The sequence below is a fragment of the Maniola hyperantus genome, chromosome 19 (genome assembly GCF_902806685.2).
Source record: "Maniola hyperantus chromosome 19, iAphHyp1.2, whole genome shotgun sequence".
NCBI lineage: Eukaryota > Metazoa > Arthropoda > Insecta > Lepidoptera > Nymphalidae > Maniola > Maniola hyperantus.
Genome location: NC_048554.1, coordinates 5,400,560 through 5,423,472, shown reverse-complemented (window position 1 = coordinate 5,423,472; position 22,913 = coordinate 5,400,560). Strand labels below are relative to the sequence as shown.

Below are 22,913 nucleotides of genomic sequence, written 5' to 3'. Positions count from 1 at the left end.
TTCTCTCAGATTGAGAAGGGTTTTGGCCATAGTCTACCACGCTGGCCAGGTGCGGATTGGTAGACTTCACACACCTTTGAGAACATTATGGAAAACTCTCAGGCATGCAGGTTTCCTTACGATGTTTTCCTTCACCGTTAAAGCAAGTGATATTTAATTACTTTAAACGTACATAACTAACGAACGAAAAGATAGAGGTACGTGCCCGTGATCGAACCCCCGACCTCCGATTAGAAGGCAGACGTCCTAACCGCTAGACTATCACAACTATTAACAAGTACTGTACGAGACCTTTGATAGCTTATATCTCGAAAACCTGACACTTTGGAAGACTTTATGTCCTACAATACTGGTTTGTATTGATGCCAGCTATTGATTAATACAGGTTTCATACGTGGCCGCTATTTTGGAAGATAAAATAAAAATGGCGGACTACTAAGTAGGCCAAAGGTAGGTAGGTAAAACCTATATCCACACGAACGAAGTCGCGGGCATCAGCTAGTAATACTTATTATATATAACTTTCGCCTAAATGAGTAATATCTATAGTAGTTATTGACTAAACCTATATTACCACATCATACCATATTCCCAAGGTGCTAGAATGGCGACTTCGCACCGGAAGACGCAGTGTTGGAAGACCCCTCCACTATAATAGGTCTCGTCTGATGTCGTCTGTTGCTTAAACGGTGAAGGAAAACATCGTGAGGAAACCTGCATGCCTGAGAGTTCTCCATAATGTTCTCAAAGGTGTGTGAAGTCTGCCAATCCGCACTTGGCCAGCGTGGTAGACTATGACCAAAACCCTTTTCACTCTGAGAGGAGACCCGAGCTCTGTAAGTGACCCGGCGATGGGTTGATCATGATGATGTGATGATGATGATGATGATGATGATCAGACGAGTCGTAGGGAGCCGCTGGATGCAGGAGGCGCAAGATCGTGGCGTGTGGAAGTCCCTACAAAATACCTATGTCCAGTCGTGGACGTCTATCGGTTGATGATGATGATGATGATATTACCAAGCATATTATTCAAAACTGCATTAATTATGGTACTATTCATATAATGTTGACGAAAATCATGCATTATTAATTCAACCTACAAGAGACCTATGTCCAGCAGTGGACATCTATCGGTTGATGATGATGATGGTGGTGGTGGTGATATTACCACGCATATTATTCAAAACTGCATTATGGTACTATTCATTTATAATGTTGACGTAAATCATGCATTATGTATTAGCGCTGCGAACTGGAATGTATTGCCCTAGGTTTTCCTGCCTGAGACAGAATTACCTACTTTATAGGTAATATTATCATAAATATGAACAAACATGTCATCATTTTTATTCCACTTTGACACGCGAGTATTTTTCCATTCAATAATCAAGTTCATCTATTATATTGACATTCAGATAAGTATAATCTGTGACAGGTAGAGATGGCAATCCGGCGGCATGGAATGTATGGCATCGCGTCCGCTGCCCAACCAGCTGGACGCACCTGCTCCCACCTGGGCCGCAGGCTTATTCCCAGTGCTAATAAGATACAGGTCGACGTATTCAAATCGGCACGCGCATCCAATGTCGTTCGTTGAAACTGGAACTAGTTTCGTCGTAAAATAACTAGTTTTTTTATGTGCATTTATATGGAAATATAAATATTTTAATTAAGATTTACGAGCAAAGGCGTAATATCACTATTATATATTCTGTGGTAATAATATCATGTAAACTTGATCTTTTTTTAAATTAGTAACTAACCGCGTAAGTAGGTAAGAGTTTCTTCAAATCTGTAACATAATTTATGTGAAAGTGTGGATGTTTGGATGTTTGTTACTCAATCACACAAAAAAGGCTGAAGCGATTTAGATGAAATTTGGAATGGAGATAGATTATACCGCGGATTAACACATAGGCTACTTTTTATCCCGGAAAATCAAAGAGTTCCCGCGGGATTTAGAAAAATGTAAATCCACACGGACGAAGTCGCGGGCATCAGCTAGTAATTTTATAAAGCATAGTTAGTACAGTTAATAACCGCATCAGGGATCAGAAACTGAGGACTGAGGCAGATAATATCAAAACCATAGATTAATTATTGGTTTCGCTACGCTCAAACGCAAAGTTTTTGAGTTGAAATAGTTTTTATTATGGTCTGTGGACAAATAACCAACACCAAATGCCGCGGTTTTTGCAACGTTTTTGCAATTGATGCAAAATCCATAAGAGATGAGTCGTGGAGTGCCAGCCAGGTAACGTCCCAGTGTGCCTGGTTACTGCCGGTCCCTTTTGGATACGTTCGAGAGGAAGAGCAGTATTCGGGCCGGTCCACCCCGGTAACATGGCTAATAATTTAATATTGTTGGCTATGGCTAATGACCTGGCAGGGGGGGAGGTTTCTCCGCGTGCCCCTCTGACTGGCGGAGGGCACGGTAGACGAGGATGAGACGCGGGCGACGTGCGCGGGTTCGCGTTCCCCCCCGGAGACCGTCCGTCCGACCGACCGTCTCGGCGGACGTCGCTGGCTGGGTCGCGGAGTCCAACATACCTTCCCTCCAGTTGATTGGCTGGCTGGCTTCCAGGAGCGGGGATGCGTAAATCCATTTCCCAACGTTAAAAACAAGTGATGAGTCGCTCTGATTGTACTCGGGCTGTAGAGGTTTTAAGATTTTGCGTGTCACGTTCAACATATCGTTCTTCAAAAACCAACACAGTACCGACTAGGTTATCTTATCTCGCAGACAAAACATCTCTATATCGGCCAGCCGACTAATCGCACATTCGTCTCGACCACTGCCAAGTGGATATATTTGCATTCTAATGACGAAACAACGCTCAGGTACATATACCTACTCGATTTGAATATAGTGTGTTACAATAATAAGTAATTATGAGTTGATTACAATGTTGGCTTATCAATTTATATCTCTAGTAGGTATAGTATAAAATAAAGTCGCTTCCCGCTGTCTGTATGTACGCTTAGATCTTTTAAACTACGCAACGGATTTTAATGCAGTTTTCACCAATAGATAGAGTAATTCAAGAGGAAGGTTTATACGTATAGTTAAATATTGTTTTGAATATTACAATATTATTGTGATATTCAAATAATATTTAATAGAAGGTAATTGCTCGAAATATCCCGTGCGAAGCCGAGGCGGGTCGCTACTCGCTAGTTACATGATATGAAATTAGCTGATAATGCCCGCGACTTCACCGCGTGGATTTAATTTTTTTTAATCCCGTGGGAACTCTTAAATTTTCCGGGATAAAAAGTTGCCTATACCCGTGTCCAGGATGTGTCTTGTGGGAACACCGCCGATGGGAGTTGATTTCACAGTTTGCATGTGCGTGGAAAGAAGGATCAGGCACAACGGCGGTCGAAGTACACCAGACACTCAGGTGGTGAGGGTGAAATTGCTCGGTGGCGCGCGGTGTGGTTGTAGAAAAGGAGGTGGAATGACTGTTCAAGCAAGTGATATTTAATTGCACATTATTCCGAAAATCCTTGCAGGATCGAACTCCGGTCCCCTCCGAATAGGAGTCCAAAGATTTAATCACTAGGCAATAAGTAACTATTAGCCTATAACCGCACGCTGTCTTACTTTGTTTCTTGGTTATCCAATAAGTAATAAAAATTTGAGTAGGGGTTTACTTAGGAATGCATTTAGCCCTTTCGTGAAACTTAAGAGCCAATTCTTTTTAAGGCAGTTTTTGGTTGACATACCTATTTAAGTATTTACTCGTATTATTTATTTCCCACACATAATATTGATACTTGAGATAAACGTAAAACAAGTAGGTAGGCATTACTTATACTATTTTATTATTATTTCGTGTATCACGTTCCACGAAGTTACAGGTTTACGCTGAAGTGAAAAAGTGCTTTTAAAAATAAAAAGCAAGAAAGTGTGTCATAGTATAAAACCAAACATACACAAGTTTAATATCAGGCCAGCCTTTTATGACGGTAATAACAGTAATGTTGGAAGTGTCTTAAGTAACAAAATTCGTTTTATTATCTCTGCGAGGCGAAGTCGGTCGTTTACGAGGTAAGTATTTAGGGATACTTGGACGCCTTAATTGAACTCCCATTTTTCGAGGATTAATCCTTATTGCACATAAAGTCGCTATGAATGTGAGATCTTATTCTAATGGGTTCTTAATGTACAATTAATCTTCCAGAGGTCATTAATCACTAGTCATACTAGTGAGGCCGATTTTTATAAAATACTAAATGATGCCCGCAACTTCATCCGCGTAGATTTAGGTTTTTAAAAATCCCGTAGGAACTCGTTGATATTGCGGGATAAAAAGTAGCCTATGTCCTTCCTTTCCCGTGATGCAAGCTATCTCTGTACCAAATTTCGTCAAAATCGGTTGAACGGATAGGCCGTGAAAAGCTAGCAGACAGACAGACAGACACACTTTTGCATTTATAATATTAGTATGGAAATTAGTAGGTACCTATGTGAAAAGAATTCCAGGGTTAGCTTGATTCGAACCTATTTATTTTCGAAAGGTAGTCATTACATAAATGACTCCCTTTAACCCGTATAGAGACCGGGATAGCGATATTTAGGTCAGGTCAGGGCGAAAACGCGAAAAATGTCATTTAGATTCACGTGTAAAAAATCACATTTGCACCCAGCAAGGTAGTGAAAATTTCCGGACTGAATTTTAATAACTACCAACCTAAGTTCTTAGTTATATCTATTTAAATTTTACAAAACCGAGTCGTGTTTTTAGTTTTGTGTGTGTGTGTGTGTTGTGTGTGTAGGTAAATAAGTACCTACTTACCTACTTACTAACTATTTACGAAACCAATAAGTGATAAATATTTACGAATCCTAGCGGGCCAATTACTTGTCAAGTCAAGTCAAGTCAAATGATTTATTCAAAATAGGTAATTAATAACGCTTTTTGATGGTCAGATGTTGGATTTCTAAGATATAGTGGTGATAATTACGCAAACATAAAACTAAAGCTACGAGGGTTCCAAACGCGCCCAGGTCTGAGAAGAGCCCACAACAAACTCAGCCGGGTATTCTTTTTATTATCACCACTTTACAAAATTATTGAAACTTATTAGAACTATCACAATCCGTTAAGCAACTCATTCCCAAGCTTGCTTATCACTTAAATAATCCTTTACATTGTAATAGGATGCAATTTATACCGCCGCATGGAGAGAAGAAAACTTGTACCTACATTAAGTACTCACTACTTAGGTAGGTCCTTAATTAGGTCAGGTTATTATTTAAGCTTAGCAAGCAATACTTAATCTATTTTTTTTTTTTGTATCAGAATTCAAGTCAAGATAGGGGCTTCTTTAGAGGACGATTCAGACGACATGTGTCATACACAACCTTAATGCATTGCATAAAGGTTGAATAATGAGACTGTCGTTTGAATCGTCCTCTAAAGAAGCCCCTATCTTGACTGAATTGAGTTGAATTCAGTGTTAGACTGATCACAGACTCTATATCCAAACTAATATTATAATTATACGAAAGTGTGTCTGTCTGTCTGTCTGTTAGCTTTTCACGGACCAACAGTTTAACCGATTTTGAGGAAATTTGGTACATAATTCGCTTACATCCCGGTAATGGACGTAGGCTACTTTTCATCCCGGGAAATCAAAGAGTTCCCACGGGATTCTTGTTTCTTAAAGGCCAATCGTTTAACCGATTTATATGAAATTTCGTACAAAATTCGCTTACATCCCGGAAATTGACAAAGGTAGCTTTTTATCCCGGAAAAGCAAAGAGTTCCCACGGGATCTTTAAAATACCTGAATCCACGCGGACGACGTCTCGGGCATCTGCTAGTTCATAATAAAAAATACAGTTCGTTATAATGTTGACACGAGTAAAGGTAGTATGTGCATTGTGCATTATCGAAATTATTTTTTCATTTTGGAGAAAGTTCGAGGAGCATATTATAGAAGCAGGAAAAGAGAATATTTAAACTATTTATAACTTTAAAAAAACATCGCCCGAATCAAAACCTGCCTACTTGCTATTTAACCTTGTTTTCTTGATAACGTATCACTATGTACGCGACAGGTCGAGATGGCAATCAGGGAGGCAACGCGGGTGACGTGCGGGTGTACGGGGCGTCCCCCGCCTCACACGGCATATACCCCGATAGGCATCGCAACCTGTCGCCACACGATAGGGCTATCTACTCATGTGCTGTCACGGACTTTACCTGTCTAATCAACGAAACTTATCATACCACGCAAATATGTAAATTCAAATCCACGTGTTTCAGAGATGGGAAACGAAGATATTGCGTAGAGACTAGAACTGATATCGTGGAAGTTATCAGTGTATTACCTAACTGATTGCACTGATAACATTATTATTGTTGTACTACCTATGTTATTTTCCTGAAGTTTAGTGTACCATCGATATAAATGACAAGATATGGTCAAGCAAACAAAATTTTTCACGGTTTAGAAACCAAATAATTCAGCGCCACCTCTTTAGATCACTTTCCAATTTCAATTCCAATTTCAGTACCAATTTCCCCGCCATGTCTCTGCCCGACAAGTGACATTGACATCCAGTAGCTATGACAGCTGACGTTTGACAGATGGGCACAGACTCATAACAACAGAATAGTATAAGTACCGCAAATTGCTAATGCGCGTGGCCGCCATTTTAGTGACGTCAGCACTAGACTGGAGTTTCGAGCTGATGGTATATTTTTATTTCGGCTGAAGTCAAAATGACGTCATTTCGATGTTAATAAGACATGGTTCCAGCGCAATAGCCATTTGCGGGACTTACTAACACTATAAACGGAATTTAGCAATAAAATATTATAGTAAGTACATGTATATTATAAAGTCCTGTATCCACTGACATTACAAGTGGCGAGTGGCGACCCTGTTGACATTCAATAACTATAACATTAATATTTGATTTATTATTAACGTCTTTGTTCAAAAACCACTGTAAAGACAATGACCTTAAATAAACGAATGAATTGTTTACTTTGAAACGTACAAACACAACACAAGTAGGTATTTACTTAAATGATTTAAGTAGGTACGTGTACCTACTGTATAATGCATAAGTTGTGTCACTTATTTAAATACAAGTAAACAAGCCTGTTCCCCTGTTCCTTACACTTATGAAGCTTCACGACCTCACTGGCGCAGTGGTCTTATTAGTGGGAGGTCCCGGGTTCGATTCCTGGCACGGGTTTGGAATTTTATAATTTCTAAATTTCTGTTCTGGTCTGGTGGGAGGCTTCGGCCGTGGCTAGTTCCTGCCAAGCGATTTAGCGTTCCGGTACGATGGCGTGTGGAAGCCAATGGGTTTCATAAAAATTGCAATACCCCTTCCAGGTTAGCCCGCTTCCATCTTAGACTGCATCATAACTTACCACCAGGTGAGATTGCCGTCAAGGGTTAACTTGTGTCTGAATAAAAAAAATGGTAAAGTACGTTGTACTGATTTGGCCTAGGTTCAGCATACTAAAAAAGTCATACGACAAAAGAAGAAGAATAGTCTACAATCTACATGAGAAAATATAATATTTAACACAAACTACGACACTTATAGACAAACACAGGCTGATAAATGTTTCTATAAAATGTGTACACAGCATTTGCAAAATATCTAGACAAAAAAAGAACTTAACTAACTACACTAAACAATTAATAATTAAGTTACTTAGGAGATGAACCCACCGTAAAATGATAAGAGCTTTTTTTTGAATGTAGTAGCTGAGTCATGAAATATGTCGATGCCAGGTATCTTTTTTGATATTTTGTTAAATTTTGCACATATACGCATAATTGGGGCTTGATTTCCTAGATGAGATTTGGTGAAAGGTATATGGAAGAAGTTTGATATTTAGCTAAAAGGACGTTTTAAGTTTAAACGGGTTTGGTTAGGTAGTTTCCAGTATTCGAATTGCATTTTGCATCATCATCATCATCATCATCATCATTATCAACCGATAGACGTCCACTGCTGGATAAAGGTCTCTTGCACTCTAATCTGTGGTCTCTTGTAAGGACTTCCACACGCCACGGTTTTGCGCCGCCTGAATCCAGCGACTCCCTGCGACTCGTCTGATTTCGTCCGTCCACCTATTGGGGGGTCTTCCAACGCTGCGTCTTCCGGTGCGATAACTGCGATTGCATTTTTACAACAACTGAAATAAGTCATGTCAATCGCAAGTTCGCTACTGAAGTATCTATATATTATTTGAGCCATAAATAAAGACTGGGTAGGGACCTACTTACTAGGTATATGTTTAGAAATGGGAAAATGCATTGTGTTCTAGCCAAAATACCGCAGTTTTGAGCGCGTTCAAATAATTATTTACAATCTGTGAAACATTCATCCCTACCCATCTAAAATTTGGCGCGGAGGCAAATATTATTGTTAGCCGTCAGATTAAATATATCAGCCCATACGTTTATTGTTATATTATTACGTTTTCACGTGAAAGGAAGATTTCTCAACATTAGAAAAAAACAGAGCTACAAGATCAAGGACTTGAGCGAAAAAGCAGACGACCCAGCCTTTTTTCGACCACCTAAGAAGTTCTTAATAAATTGGCTTCAAAATAAGAATATAGAATAAAATATATTAAACTAGCACAAGGTTTCCAGCAAAAGAGTTCTTCTTCACAAATTCGTAGAAGTTGGGATCACATTTGGATCATGAAACTTTTGAACGAAATATATTCAAAATACTTTTTATAAGCCCGTGGGTATCGCAAGTTTCCGGAGCCTCTTAACATGCGCTGAGGATGGCCACCGAGGGGGTTTTAGTGGGTAGTAACCCCACATAACCCAATCTCTCCTCAAAGAGATCGGATATCTTATCCCACCCGTCTACAAAAAAAAAAAAAGTATATAATATAGCCCGTGGTACGTTGCAGAACAAGCAGTGGCGTGCAGGCCATAGAGGCATATAGGCACTGCTTACCCTACCATTTGGGATCTACAAAATCATATTATGAAAGCCTTTAAAAAGTTTTTTTATAAAAAAACCATTTTTTTTAATATCTAATTAGTAATTGGTATTAGCATAATTAGTATAGAATTATTAAAAAAACTATAACATAATTATAAATTATTATTTTAATATTGGGTAAGTACACTTCTTCAAAAACTCGCCGCCCGGCCTATCGATCGCGATCGCATAACGATCGCGATCGGGATCACGCAGTCGACATCGGACGAAAAGCTGCGTCTCGAAATGCTTACGGTGTAGTATAATTACACAAGACAACGTCTTTGTGTGTCTCACATTTCTCCTAGAAATCTGTCAATGTGTGCGTCAAATTGCGGACCTAATAAGCAGAGCTTCTGTCTAATCACAAGAGAGAAATTTATATCAGACCTGTTTTGAAAACCGCGCGCGATTTAAATTCGTAAAAACATATGAATGTTTTATCTGTTGCAATCAAAATAAGGTTATGACTCCGTACTTTTTCAATTTAATTAATTTATTGATATTATTTTCCGTAAACTTAAGTACGTTTTAGATTCTAAAAAAATAACATTATGATAAAATTTGAAATTTGTTTATTTGAATAGTTAGCGCCCTCTATTGAGGAGCGGACTTCCAAAAGCTTTTCAGTTATCTCAAGTATAAATTAACTAGATAGCAGCTGTTTAAAATCGTAACAACGAATGTTTTATCTGTTGCAATAAAAATAAGATTATGATTCTGTACTTTTTAGTTTAATTAATTTATTGATATTATTTTCCGTAAATTTAAGTACGTTTTAGATGCTAAAAACATGACATTATGATAAAATTTGAAATTTGTTTATTTTGTATATTGTTTATTTTTTCATGATGACCTGCCAGTAAACAGGTTCCTACCTAACCCTACCTTACCTACCCTGCCCTACCCTGCCTACCCCGGCTTAAAAGTCTGTGGACGCCCCTGAGAACAAGACGTCACAATATGTGTTCATATATTTAACGACCCTTTTACTTGTGGGCGAAATCACAGATATTGGCTGTTATAAAGAATGACGCTAGTCTGTGGCTCAAGTAGCTGGACAATCATTCATTCATTCATTCAATCATCAACGGCGTTATAATATTATATAGGTATTAAGTATATAGTTTTTTGTGACACCAGACCTGTTCCAGAAGATTCCATTATGAATCACAGTCATTTGTATTCGTTCATTTCCCAATACGTTTTGCATCTTGGTTGATTGTCCAACTATCTAAGTTTTGGCCAACCGATACGATACTACGTCCGAGTCCGAGGTCATTAGTTTCTTTGGCAGTTGATGCTAACCATAATCTACACATACGCTTACTATAATCTTGTGATTTTGAAGTGTTGGACAACGCTTGGGTCATTAAATAGAGCTTAACATAGAGGGTATACGACATCTTCTTCTTTATCGTATCACTCTTGGCAGAGCGGTCGTGGTCATCACGAAGCAACGTCTTTGAGGGCAGATGTTATACGCCTCACGAGCATTCGCCATTTCTCCCCGCTGGCCGACAGCCTGGTACACTCGTGCAAAGGACCGCCCACAGCAGACTTAATTTAGTCGGTCCATCGCATGGGTGACCTTTCTCGTCCTCTGGTGCCCTCCACCTTGCCCTGCACGACAAGACGCTCGATGGAGTCACTCTCACGCCGGGAGACGTGTCCGAAGAATTTTAATATGCGACTCTGTACTATCGACGAAAGTCGTTTCTTAATGCCTAGTTCTTGGAGTATAGAGATGTTGGTACGAAATTCGGTCCATGAGACTCCTAGCATTCGCCTCCAGCACCACATCTCCAGAGCATCAATCTTCTTCTTCTCGACCAGTCGCAAAGTCCACGTCTCCGCAGCGACATACGTACATAGGTAAATATTTAGGTTTTAACAAAATCTCGTGGGAACTCTTTATTTTGTGGGACAAAAAGTAGCATTTGTCACTCTTCAGGTCTTTAACTACCTCCACGCAAAAAATCACGTAAATTCGTTGCTGCATTCCGACGTAATTGAAGGACAAACAAACAAACAAATACTTTTGCATTTTGGGTAGTGATGCAGTCTTGTTTGGGCGCAAGTTGGATAATCGTAGCCAAACAGAAATCTCAACTATTTGCCTAGGATGCAATAATATGCGATTGGGTAAGTAGCCAGTGTGATTCCTGGCAATACCATACCAGTGTTAGTCGTGAGTGACCAGTGTGCAGTGTGATTAACTACTCATGCTAACTATGAACTTGGTAAAACGTACCTACCAACAGGCAGCCGTGAGCTGTTTATGTTGAAACAAACAATTTGATTGATGAAGCTATGTAAATATTTATCAGATAGGTAAATGCTAGGTGTAAAATACAATCAATTTACTGTCTTATCTGTAAGGGCTGGACACACAAAATACGCCGCGGCAGCGATGCGCGTATTCAAGGGTTTTGGCTTTTTGCTTCTAGTTGTGATACAAGGAAATGTAAAGGTGGATTTAGTCCAAGCGAACGCGGAACGAATGCTCGCTCTAAACCCACTTGGTCGAAATTTACCTTATAAAGACGTAAATCATATCTACTGCCGAACGTGCATGCAAGTATAACAGTCATGTAGTTGTGAACTGTGAGTTGTGATACGTACTTCTTACAGATATGCCTCGTTACTTGGTATTTAATTAAATTTGTTGATGCACGCGACTTCGTCCGCGTAGGTTTAGTTTTTAATATCTTGTGGCAATTCTTTGATTTTCCGGAATACAAAGCAGCCTAGATGTCACTCTCCAGTCTCCAAGTGTCTATATTGGGCATGCCATGTGCAAATCACACCTATCTGTTGCTCGGTTGCGGCGTGATTAAAAGACAAACCAATAAACTTTCACATTAAATAAAGGTAGTGATTACAAAACATCATACACGCGTAAGCGCGCAGTCTACGCAATGTAAAGTCCTGCAGTTCAGTTTGCCGTCGCGCGTCGCGCGCTTTGAGTGTGATCGAGCCTTTATGGGCTTATAACCTCTTATCTAACAAGATAGCAAATAGTAAGTATGCCTATACTAACCTAACCTATGATCGCAAATATGCGGATATATAAGTCCCGCAAATTGCTATTGCGCTCATCGAAATGACGTCATTTTGATGTCAGCCGAAATAAAATATACCATCCGTAGGGCGATTGTCTGAAACCTGCATCAATCATTATTACAATCTCAATTGTTCTGATTGGCTGAATTTGTGCGATTCTTGAATGCATTGTGGCCAATAGTGAGCGAGCATTAACCAATCAGAGATGATTGCGATCGTGACATTATAGCTGTCAAACAACCGCGGTAGGGCCACAGCTCGAAACTTCAGTTTAGTGCTGACGTCACTAAAATGGCGGCCACGCTTTTTGCAATTTGCGGGACTAATAAGTACTAAGGGAAAGATGGGGCTGGCATTCTTTTTTTAAAAGGAAAGCCCCACAATATAGTTAATATATAATTTAAAAAAAACCAAAACATGGAACTGAAAATTTTAGATCTGAATTTGTGTTGCGCAGTCTAGATAGGTAGGTCTAGGTATTCTAGGTTGTTACTATTTGTGGACCGACTCTGCACTGTGTCAGTGTGATTCAACTCTAAGAACTTTAGAATAAACAATAAGATCTAGCCATACCGTCTCAACTGCCCATACTGTCTCAATTGCCTTGTTGGTCTAATAGTTAGCACATTCGATAGCGGATGACAAGATCCTGGGTAATGGGTTTGATTCCTGGGTTGGGTCAAAAAACAAGTACCTACTAAGTAGGTATGTATCTTTTCGATTTTTTGCCAAGAAATTCACAGTACCGAAGGTACGTGACAGGTCGAGATGGCAATTCGGGAGGGAACACCCCGCACACCCGCTCAGCCACCGTGCTAACCCGGTACGGGCGATCGCGGGTGACGTGCGAGTGTGCGTGGCCTCTCCCCGCCTCATACCCCGACTGCCAACTCAACCTGTCGCGGACTATAGGCACTAGCTCGGAGATAGGAAATTGGTGTTCCTGCCCCGTGCTTCGGAGAGCACGTAAAGCCATCGGTCCTATATGCCTGATATCTCACCGGCGCGGCCGTGTCAGATTTCTGCCCCATCGGACTACGGATCGGAGTAAGGGAATAGGGAGTGAAGCTATGTTCACGCACATTCCCTTGCCTGATCTTTCTCCGGTCATGTCGGATTTCTGTCTCATCGGACTACGTATGAGAGTGAGAATAGGGAGTGAACCAGACAGACACCTGTGTTTACGCACAGTCCTACACCTGATTTCTCTCCGGTCGTGTCAGATTTCTGCCCCATCGGACAACGAGAATAAGGGAATAGTGAGTGAAGCTGTGTTTACGCACATTCCTTTACCTGATCTTTTTCCGGTCATGTCAGATTTCTGTCCCATCGGACTACGTATGAGAGTTAGAAAATAGGGAGTGAACCAGTCATCAGACACCCATGTTTACGCACAGTCCTAGAATCTCTCTCCGGTCGTGACCGATTTCTGTCCCATAGTAGGTAGGTACGTAGGTACCTACTATGAGAGTAAGGGAATAGAGAGTGAAACTGTGTTTACGCACATACTAGGTGGGAACTAGGTAGGTTAACAGGTACCTACTAGCTACCTTACTAATACAACATACTACGCAGATGGCTAATCTCAAGGCACATAATATTTACTCTAGGAAGGCTAATCTCTGTAGAGATAGGCGGCCATGGCCGAAAATCGGTCGAGAATACATTATTATTATCTCAAGATTTAAATTAATTCGTAAAAAACACCGACCCACCAAGTACCAAGTACCAACCTGACTCTCAGACAGATTTTATACACATACCTAACTAAATAAGTAGGTACCATATCAAAAGTAGGCATATTGACTATAGGTACTAGTTACCTATATCGAGTATCGACCTCTATCCATTATCGCTTATCAGTAAGCTAAGCGATTAGTTCGTTAATTCTTTACATTACTTATTAATTTAAAATACGAGATAAAAACTTACCTTACAGTTAGTCACAGCAACAAGTTCACGGTCGTCACCCACACAAACTCCACAAAATCAAACAATGCCAACTTTACTAATAAACACTATTCACGCACACGCGATCACAACAGAGATCCCGTTCCGGGAAAAAAGATGAATTAAAATCGATTCTACCAATGTTCACTCTTACACCATTCGCTCAGGCCTCTCGGCTTACTCGAATTCACAACTTGCCAGTGAAAGTTTCCCGATAACAACACAACAATGAGGTTATGTTATTGTTGTACTGCAAATGAGCGTCAATTCTATACGAACTCCGCTTGATTACTGAACGAAAAGCGGGCGCCGCGCCGAACGTGCTGAACAAGTAGATTGCGGGCTGCGAAATGATTTCGAACGAAAATATGTTTATGTTTGCTATTGTACGCGCATACAGTCGCGCCACACATCGGCCACACACGCGCAATATACGCTTCAGACACGCGCCACGTATACGCAACACACACGCACCACACACGCTCCACAGGTGCAGCACACACGCTTCACAGGTACACCACACACGCTCTTCACACGCACTCACGACACATGCTCCACACACGCACACACCACACAACACCAATGCAAGCAACACCAATGCACCACACATGCACCACACACACGCAAAAACGCTCCACACACTCACTCGACAAGTACGCTTCACACACGCTCTACTCACACTCAACACATGCACCACTTTCGTTTCAAACACGCTCCACACACGCACCACACTCGTTCCACATACACCACACATGCACCACGCACGCTCTTACACGCGCCACAGGTGCAGATCACAAGCACCACACACGCTCTGAAGATGCCTAAAACACACCTCACATACTCTCCCAGTTACGCTCCACACTGGCTCCACTGACACCTTACGCACAACACACATACCACGCACAACACACGTACCACGCACGCACTACCTACGTGCATCACACGCTTCACTCAATCGCCACATACACGCAACACTCACTCCACACACGCTCCACGCGCACTCCAAACCCGCTCCACAAATGCTTTACACTCGCACCACAACGCTCCAACCACTTACCATACCAGTTACCACACGCGCCTCAGGCGCACACAAAACTTAGAAGAGAAGGATAGAAATTCAAAAGAAGATAATATTATTGATATCAGCAAGTCTGGACATATTTAAATAAATAAAAACCAGCCAAGTGCGAGTCAGGCTCGCGCAATGAGGGTTCCGTACTACGGTCGTATTTTTTTCGACATTTTGCACTATAGTTAAAAAACTATGATGCATAAAAATAAATAAAAATCTGTTTTAGAATGTACAGGTGAAGAACTTTCATATGATACCGCACTTGATATAGTTATCTCACTTCTAAAGTTGAAAATACTAATTATTAGTTCATGACCACAATTTAATTTTTTTTGTGTGATAACCCTAAATTCACGGTTTTCAGATTTTTTCCCAAATGTCAGCTATAAGATCTGCCTACCTGCCAAATTTCATTATTCTAGGTCAACGGGAAGTACCCTGTAGGTTTCTTGACAGACAGACGGACAGACGCACATACAGACAGACAGACAACAAAGTGATCCTATAAGGGTTCCGTTTTTCCTTTCGAGGTACGGAACCCTAAAAAATACCATATACGTAATAGTAAAACTAGCTTATGCCCGCGACTTCGTTCGCGTGGACTACACAAACTTCAAACCCCTATACCTACCCCCTTAGGGGTTAAATTATCAAAAATCCTTTCGTAGCGGATGTCTACGTCATAATAGCTATCTACCTACATGTCAAATTTCAGCAATTTCAGCCCGATCCGTCCAGTAGTTTGAGCTGTGCGTTGATAGATCAGTTAGTCAGTCACCTTTTCCTTTTAAATACCTATTGAGATTATATTTTATGAATCGTGGGTTAAATAATAAATACATTTAAAAAATACAAAAAAAAAAAAAAAAATTTGGACATAGCTCCCAAAAATTTTATTTACGAGTAGGTATTTATAGGTACTTTAGAAACATTTTTCAACGGGGCAGTCTACGCCCACGCCTATGAGTTGACCTATCAGTTATCTGCTGTGGTATCACGCGATCCGCTGTATCGCGATCCAAATATTGATGGTGTTTGATGGTATCGCGATAATATCGACGGATTTCAAAAATATGATCTTGAAATCCGCGATCCAGGGGGCGTGGGTACAAGCGCTTCAACGTGATATCGTCAGTATGGGAATCGTTCATCCAAGGCCCGACAACAGCTATGGTCTACTATATTATTATGACCGATATGCCGTTCTAGTAAGTACCTTGCGAGTTGCGATGAAAATCAACTCCTTTCGATACCGATTCGCAACGATTTTTGACAAAGTGTACCTATATACAGGATGGCCGGGGATGTGACGTCTAAAAGAAAAATTTGAATACCTTATGCTAAAATAAAAACCATTGACGGATGAAAATCATTAAAAAATTCATATCTCCTAAACTATTGAAAATTGCTGAACATACATGGGGGTGATTTGGATACCCCTTAATATAAGGTATTCAAATTTTTCTTTTAGACGTCACATGCCCGGCCACCCTGTATATAGTTTTAGTTTTAGTTTAGGCCGATTGGATGTTAGATATAGGTATTGACGCAGTATAGGTATCGATTCAATAACTAGGTATAGTGCCCGGCAACAATTTGGACCAGAAGCAGCGTAGTGGGAGAAAGTTGGCGAAAGTCGACTTATCAACCAATCGCGTGCATCCGTGCCGACTGATCAACCAATTGCGTCCACCCGCCATTCGCCATCTAATTGCGTCAATACTGAAGTTATTTGCCGGGCACTGTATATATACGTTTTAAATCGCCCACTGTACAGCCACGATAATAATATCACGATACTTGGAATCTGGATTATGATATGGTATTTGATAGTGTAACACCAGCAATTATGATGCATAATAATTATTATCACGAGTTACAACGGAGAACGGAGTCTATTAAAATAGCTTAGCAAATTCACCACTACAGGCGCAGTACCATTTGTGTTTGACACTAAGATATTATTATAATAGGCTACTTGACTCATATCTAATTTCGTCCAATAAATGATTATTTATTATAGTATTTTGCTTAAGACAACGAAATATATCAATAACAATTATTAAAAACGCAGGATGGATATATAAATCCAATTTAAAAAAATACAATTTTTATTTTTATTTGAAACGCAGAAAACGCTGTCAGCCATGATGTGACAAAGTGTAAATATGTAAACAAAGAAATGTCATCCCTATGTCACGCGGGGACTAACGTAGTATCCATATATATAAAATTTAGAGTCCTGACTAACTTATATATCAACGCACAGCCTAAACATCTAAACAGCTGGTCCTAGATACATGAAATTTGGTGGGTGTGTTCTTTGTAGGTAGGTAAAGAGAAGGTATCCACTAGGAAAGGATTTTTTGAAATTCCACCCCTGAGTGGGTTAAATGGAGGTTTGAAATTTATGAAGTCCACGCGGGCGAAGTCACGAGCATAAGCTAGTTTTTATATATTTCTAAAAACTCATAGTAAACGTAAAAAAATATCGTTTTCTCGTTATAAATTGAATAAGTTATTAAGTTAGACTTACAACAAAGTGATCTTTGCAAAAATAAATTTGGGTTGAAGTCGTTAGTCATATAGGATCCCTTTAAGCAAGTCTTTGCGTGTTACGTATATTTATTTCACTGGGCACTCTAATTCACAACTTTCCTGTGGTCTTTATCGATGCGTTTTTTACATTCTTGGATGATACAATAACGATAATTACTATATTTTTCATGTAAACTAGTATAGAAGTCATGTTTATTAAACTTTGGGAGGTTATGCTGTTGTTTACAAATGCATGACGTCAGAGCACAGATAATCTATCGGCCAAACATGGCCGACAGTGTTTTTACCTGTCTAAGAAAAATATATTTTTAAATTAAAGTTTTACGGTTTTTAGGGCGCAAAAAAATATAGTGTTAATTTTTTTGATATAATAGGACAAATATTAACCATTTAAGACCAACTTAAAAAAAGTGTCAAGTAGCCAATTGGCTAGAGCTAGAACTCAGAGCCGTAAATTCAGTTTACTTTTATATATATGACTTTACTATAAAACTATTAAGTATAATTTGACACTTATGTTATTGGTCTGTGCTTGACAGTAACATAGTAGTATTTCCACTTTTAGGGATTTCGCCCTATTTTAGGGTGAATGCCTAAAATAGGGCGAAACATATTCATAAACAGAAAGAGGATAGTTTCCGAGATATCGGCCAAAAACTTTCCTTCAAGATTGCGATCGAAGTTCCACCTGGATCTGTCAGCACTTTGTGATTTTATGGTCAGTAAGTGACCCTTAACCTAAAATCGGAAATTTAGTGTGAGGTTAAATGCTCTATTTACTGGCCTATTCATCGTGAAATAATATTAAAAATCGTAAAATGTTCTTTATAATACTTACTTAATAATATTATTATCACCTAAAACAGGGTATTTTAAGGTGAAACCAAAATTATTAATGGAAACACTGCATAGTGGTGTCAAGACTGTCAACTGTCATGTTTGACCGTTGACAACCATTTGTCAGTTAAATTCATGTTTGATTTTTAAAAGTTTATTTATTTCATATACAAACACCCATCCAAGTTATAAGAAGTATTACAAAAATGATTAAAACAGAACCTTGGACTGGTGGAACCGACGAGGAGTATGAAACACAGCATTTCGGCTTCGGCGCCCAACGGTTCAAGATAGCAGTGCGTCAAATGGTCGAACAGAAAATTCAGTCTGGCGTTAAAGAAATGGAGTCTTTTCTTAAAAAATCCGTGAAATTAACCGACGAAGATAACGTTGCTTTAACAGAAGCATGTGAGAAACTTGTGCGCATGTACTGTGAGAGGGCAGGACCCTGTCTGGATAAAATAGATGAAGAAATTACGCTTATGTTGCAAGTACCTCGTAACGTGTTATTACCTGAAGATGAGATTCAACTTGAACAGACAACTGATGAGGATTTTGAAGAGTTGCAGAGGGAAGTCCGTAGTTTACAAAGGAGGGTTGAACAGAATGCACTAATGGCAGCTTTATTAACGGCTGAGGAAGAGGAGCTGACATCAGTTGAAAAGGTATGTGAAGTAGCCAAAAAAGACATGGAGGGACTTGATGTACTGCAAAAGAAACTAGAAGGAAATGGAAATGTTAAGAATCTGTTGAATGAACTTCAGTTTCTGAGTGCTAGTATGCCATTTAAACAGGAGTGTGATGATGATATTTTAGATGATTAAGATAAGATTATGAATGCTATATTGTGTGTGTAGAATTATTGTAAAGCTCTCTGTTTCATAATATATTAAGTACATTAAGTAAATATATTAGTTTTTATTGGAACTTGGTCCTTATATATTGTATTACTAGGCTTCTAATACACTTGCATGCTTCGTAGATAAATATCACTTCTAGCTTTACATCTCTATCTAGAGCCCTAGGACTTGTATGGCAAACTTGAAGTTTTAATATCTACATAATATAATACATATATCAGCATCATCATCAGCAACCCTTCACTGTCTCACTACTGAGTATGCCCCTCCTTTCAGAATGAGAAGGGTTTGGCCATAGTTGACCATGCTGGCCAAGTGTGGATTGGCAATCTTCAACTCATCTTTGAGAGCATTATGCAGAACTTTCAAGCATGCAGGTTTCCTCACAAACACAATACTTTCCTTCACTGTTAAAGCAAGTGGTAAACATACATAGTGGATTGGAAATTATTAATTTGTTAGATTATATAAGTAGATTTCAAAAGTCCACTGTAATGCTTAAAGTGAAAATTATGTTTCCTTTTTTTGAAAGTTTTATAAGCATCGTGATCTATGGTCAAACCTTTTTATTCTGACCCGTGCTCCCTAGTGCGCCGGCAATGGGTTGAAGATGATTATTTAATGAACATGGTGTTTAATGCTTTACTTAGTCTGTAAGCCTTTTTACTCAAGTAAATATTGTGGCTAATTCCGTTGAACACAATCTCTAAACTAAACTAAAATGACACATCTAAATCTATTGCTATCTCTTTTATAATGTTGCTTGCGGAAAAGGATAGTACTAGATTTAGACCTGTTAATTTAGTTTAGTTAAGAGATTGTGTATAAGAGAATCGGCCCCATTATAAACTAAAGGTATCAAATAAAACATGCTACAACACTTATTCTTTTATTGTAAAAACACAACTTACAGAATATTTTTTTTCTATAACCAAATATTGGAAACAACAATGTTATACTTGTCACATCAATGTGGTTGTACCAACTTTTATTAATTGCATAGTATGGTCTGTTTCAATAATGACAATTTTTTGAAGAAATAGGGGATTTGGTATAAGCTACTGGTGTATAAATTAAGAGTACCTACATATTTTTTTTTTGTATAAGTAATTAAGTAAAATGATATCAAGTGTGCTTTTATTAGGACTTGCATAGTGTTATATGGGACAAAATCAATGTTGTTGTCTATAGTTGCAAAGGAATTAAATTTTTAGGGTTCCGTACCTCAAAAGGAAAAAAGGAAGCATAATAGTTTTTGATTTATTGTGCAAAATGTCGAAAAAATACGACTGTAGTAAGGAACTCTCGGTGCAACAAGTCTGACTCAAACTTGGCCGGTTTTTTTTACTGTATAAAATATATCTAAGAAATGCGTTCTCGTACTAAGCATTTTTAGTTCTATATATGCTTACTTATTCCTTGTCATAGTAGTAGTACTGATGACAATATTATTTAAAATATATAAGTAAAAAATTTATTTTGAAACAGAGCATACATTACATATAATAATATATGGGTACACATTTAACGATGGTTAGTAATACTTACATAAAAGATTGGATCAAAATCTTGGCACAACAAATCTTAAACTCTATACACATTTAAACATTAAGATTTTTTAAAACTAGACAGTAATAACTATAATTATTACAATTAAGTAAAACTATAATACCTATAACTAATCATTACTTGATATCACATTTAGACTTAAACTACATACATCTTTTTGGAATCAATGAGCTTGGCTTAGCCAAAATTCTTAATACATCGAGTAACAGACACATTAATTGAACAATACATAATTAATTGTGCTGATAAAGCAACAAAAATAAAGTTTTAAAATTATAAACGTAATAATATACCTACTTACATAAGTGATTTTTTTTAACATTAATGCCAAATAAACCTAGTACCTACTAGTAAAGTAGTACCTAAACAGCTAGGTATTCCTGAGATCAAATTATTATAATACGTATATACCAATGTTTATTGAAGGTTTAAAACTACACATTCAGAATAATTTAAATAGATTGTGGTAATTACTAAACACTGAGTATTTCACAGAAAATATTTTTTAAATTACTAAAAGCTGTGCTAAAAATAATTTTATCACAAAGATTTGACACCGACATAAGTATGCCCTAACACGAAAAACTATGGCACCTTATTTATGTTTTGGCAACTGAACACTACTAGAGATTAATGTGATGTCTTTTTCTGATCTCAGAATGGCTGGAAATAATAATCAATCTCTACTATATATAATCTGTAGATAAGTTACTTAGCAAAATTGATATTTGTAGGAAAAGACCATAAATTTATTGACAAAAAACGATGTTGGTAAGTAACTTATCGACAGATCAAAAATAGTATTGATTATTAATTTCGCCCGAAACTCGCCGAAAGCTAACACTTACTATCTCTTAAGTCAAGTAGTTGATTCTAAAGCTTATTTCAAACTGCGGGATATAAATTATAATATCATATTCCTGTCAATATTTGCGTTCCCAACATTTGTACCAATGGGTATGAATGTTGGGAACAACAAGATCACCTGACTATAATATAAGTTATATCCCGTAGATTGAAATAAGCTTAATAACTCTGGATACATTTTACAAGATAACCTAAAGCGAGGGCAAATCTAACGACTTAAATCTTTGACCTATCACTGGCACAGATGAAATAAACAAAAGCTAACATCTAATTTTTATTTACAACTCTTTAGAATTCATGCTTTGTGATTTTTCATTTACAATTTATTAAGTAATGTCTACATATAAAATATAATGTGGTAACAATATTATTTCTTTAGTAAGAATAGGTAGCTTTTTATAAAATATATGAAGTAAAAATTAAATATATTTCATAAAACATAATATACTCTAATAATGCCTTTATAATTAAAACATAACAATTGTGTAATTTTATTGTCTGTTCAAACATGAACACTCATTAAATATTTATAATATAATGTACCCTAATATAATTATAACAAGTGTATTTAATTTAAAAAACCATAGGTATATTATATATAATATACTTAACATTAAAAGTATTTATGTTGGTAGTTACATATTTAAATAAAATTATTTTGGACAATGTTCTCAATATGGTGTGAGATCTAAGAGGATTACCTACACTAAATATGTTGGTTGACACCACAAGGTTGAGATTTGTTCAGAAAGTCATTAGTTATTCCATACTACTAATACTCATGAGTTGAAAACATTGAAAAGGACAGCACTACTTTTTGTTGTTTGAGTGTTGTACACATTTTACTAAATAATGATATCAATAATTGTATGTAATATTCTTATTAATTATTTCACATTAATCTTAAAATAAAATCTCTGAACATAGTTAAACAAAATAGTTAGTAGGTAAGGAAGGATATTTATTTTATTTAAAAAATATGAAATATTTAGCTGTTAAGTTCCAAAATCCTGACTAAATTCCAAAGTATTGACAATGTGCATTTTTAACTATCCGAGGCTAGAGCCTCGGATTTGAGTCCTTTGTTCGAGATATATTTATTACTAGCTTATGCTCGCGACTTCGTCTGCGTGGACTACACGAA

General features: G+C 38.0%; 2 protein-coding genes across 8 annotated transcripts in view; one reads left to right on the top strand and one right to left on the bottom strand.

The window, feature by feature from the left end:
- Positions 1-14,308, bottom strand: part of Pde11 (Phosphodiesterase 11) — a 232,146-nt gene extending 217,838 nt beyond the window's left edge. For 6 of the 7 annotated variants that reach the window (XM_034978574.2, XM_034978581.2, XM_034978575.2 and 3 more), the window contains exon 1: positions 13,988-14,308. The gene's annotated coding sequence lies outside the window, so the exon portion shown is untranslated. Of the gene's footprint in view, positions 1-13,983 lie in introns of all 7 variants that reach the window. The other variant, XM_069504882.1, reaches the window with a different exon arrangement.
- Positions 14,309-18,593: 4,285 nt separating this feature from the next.
- On the top strand, positions 18,594-19,400 carry LOC117991047 (protein MIS12 homolog). Its single transcript, XM_034978591.2, has one exon. The coding sequence runs from the start codon at positions 18,680-18,682 to the stop codon at positions 19,295-19,297; it is 618 nt and encodes a 205-aa protein (XP_034834482.1). The 5' UTR covers positions 18,594-18,679; the 3' UTR covers positions 19,298-19,400.
- The last annotated feature ends 3,513 nt before the right edge of the window (positions 19,401-22,913 follow it).

Coding starts and splice junctions, on each gene's coding strand:
- LOC117991047 (XM_034978591.2), top strand. CDS start 18,680: ATGATTAAAACAGAACCTTGGACTGGTGGAACCGACGAGGAGTATGAA.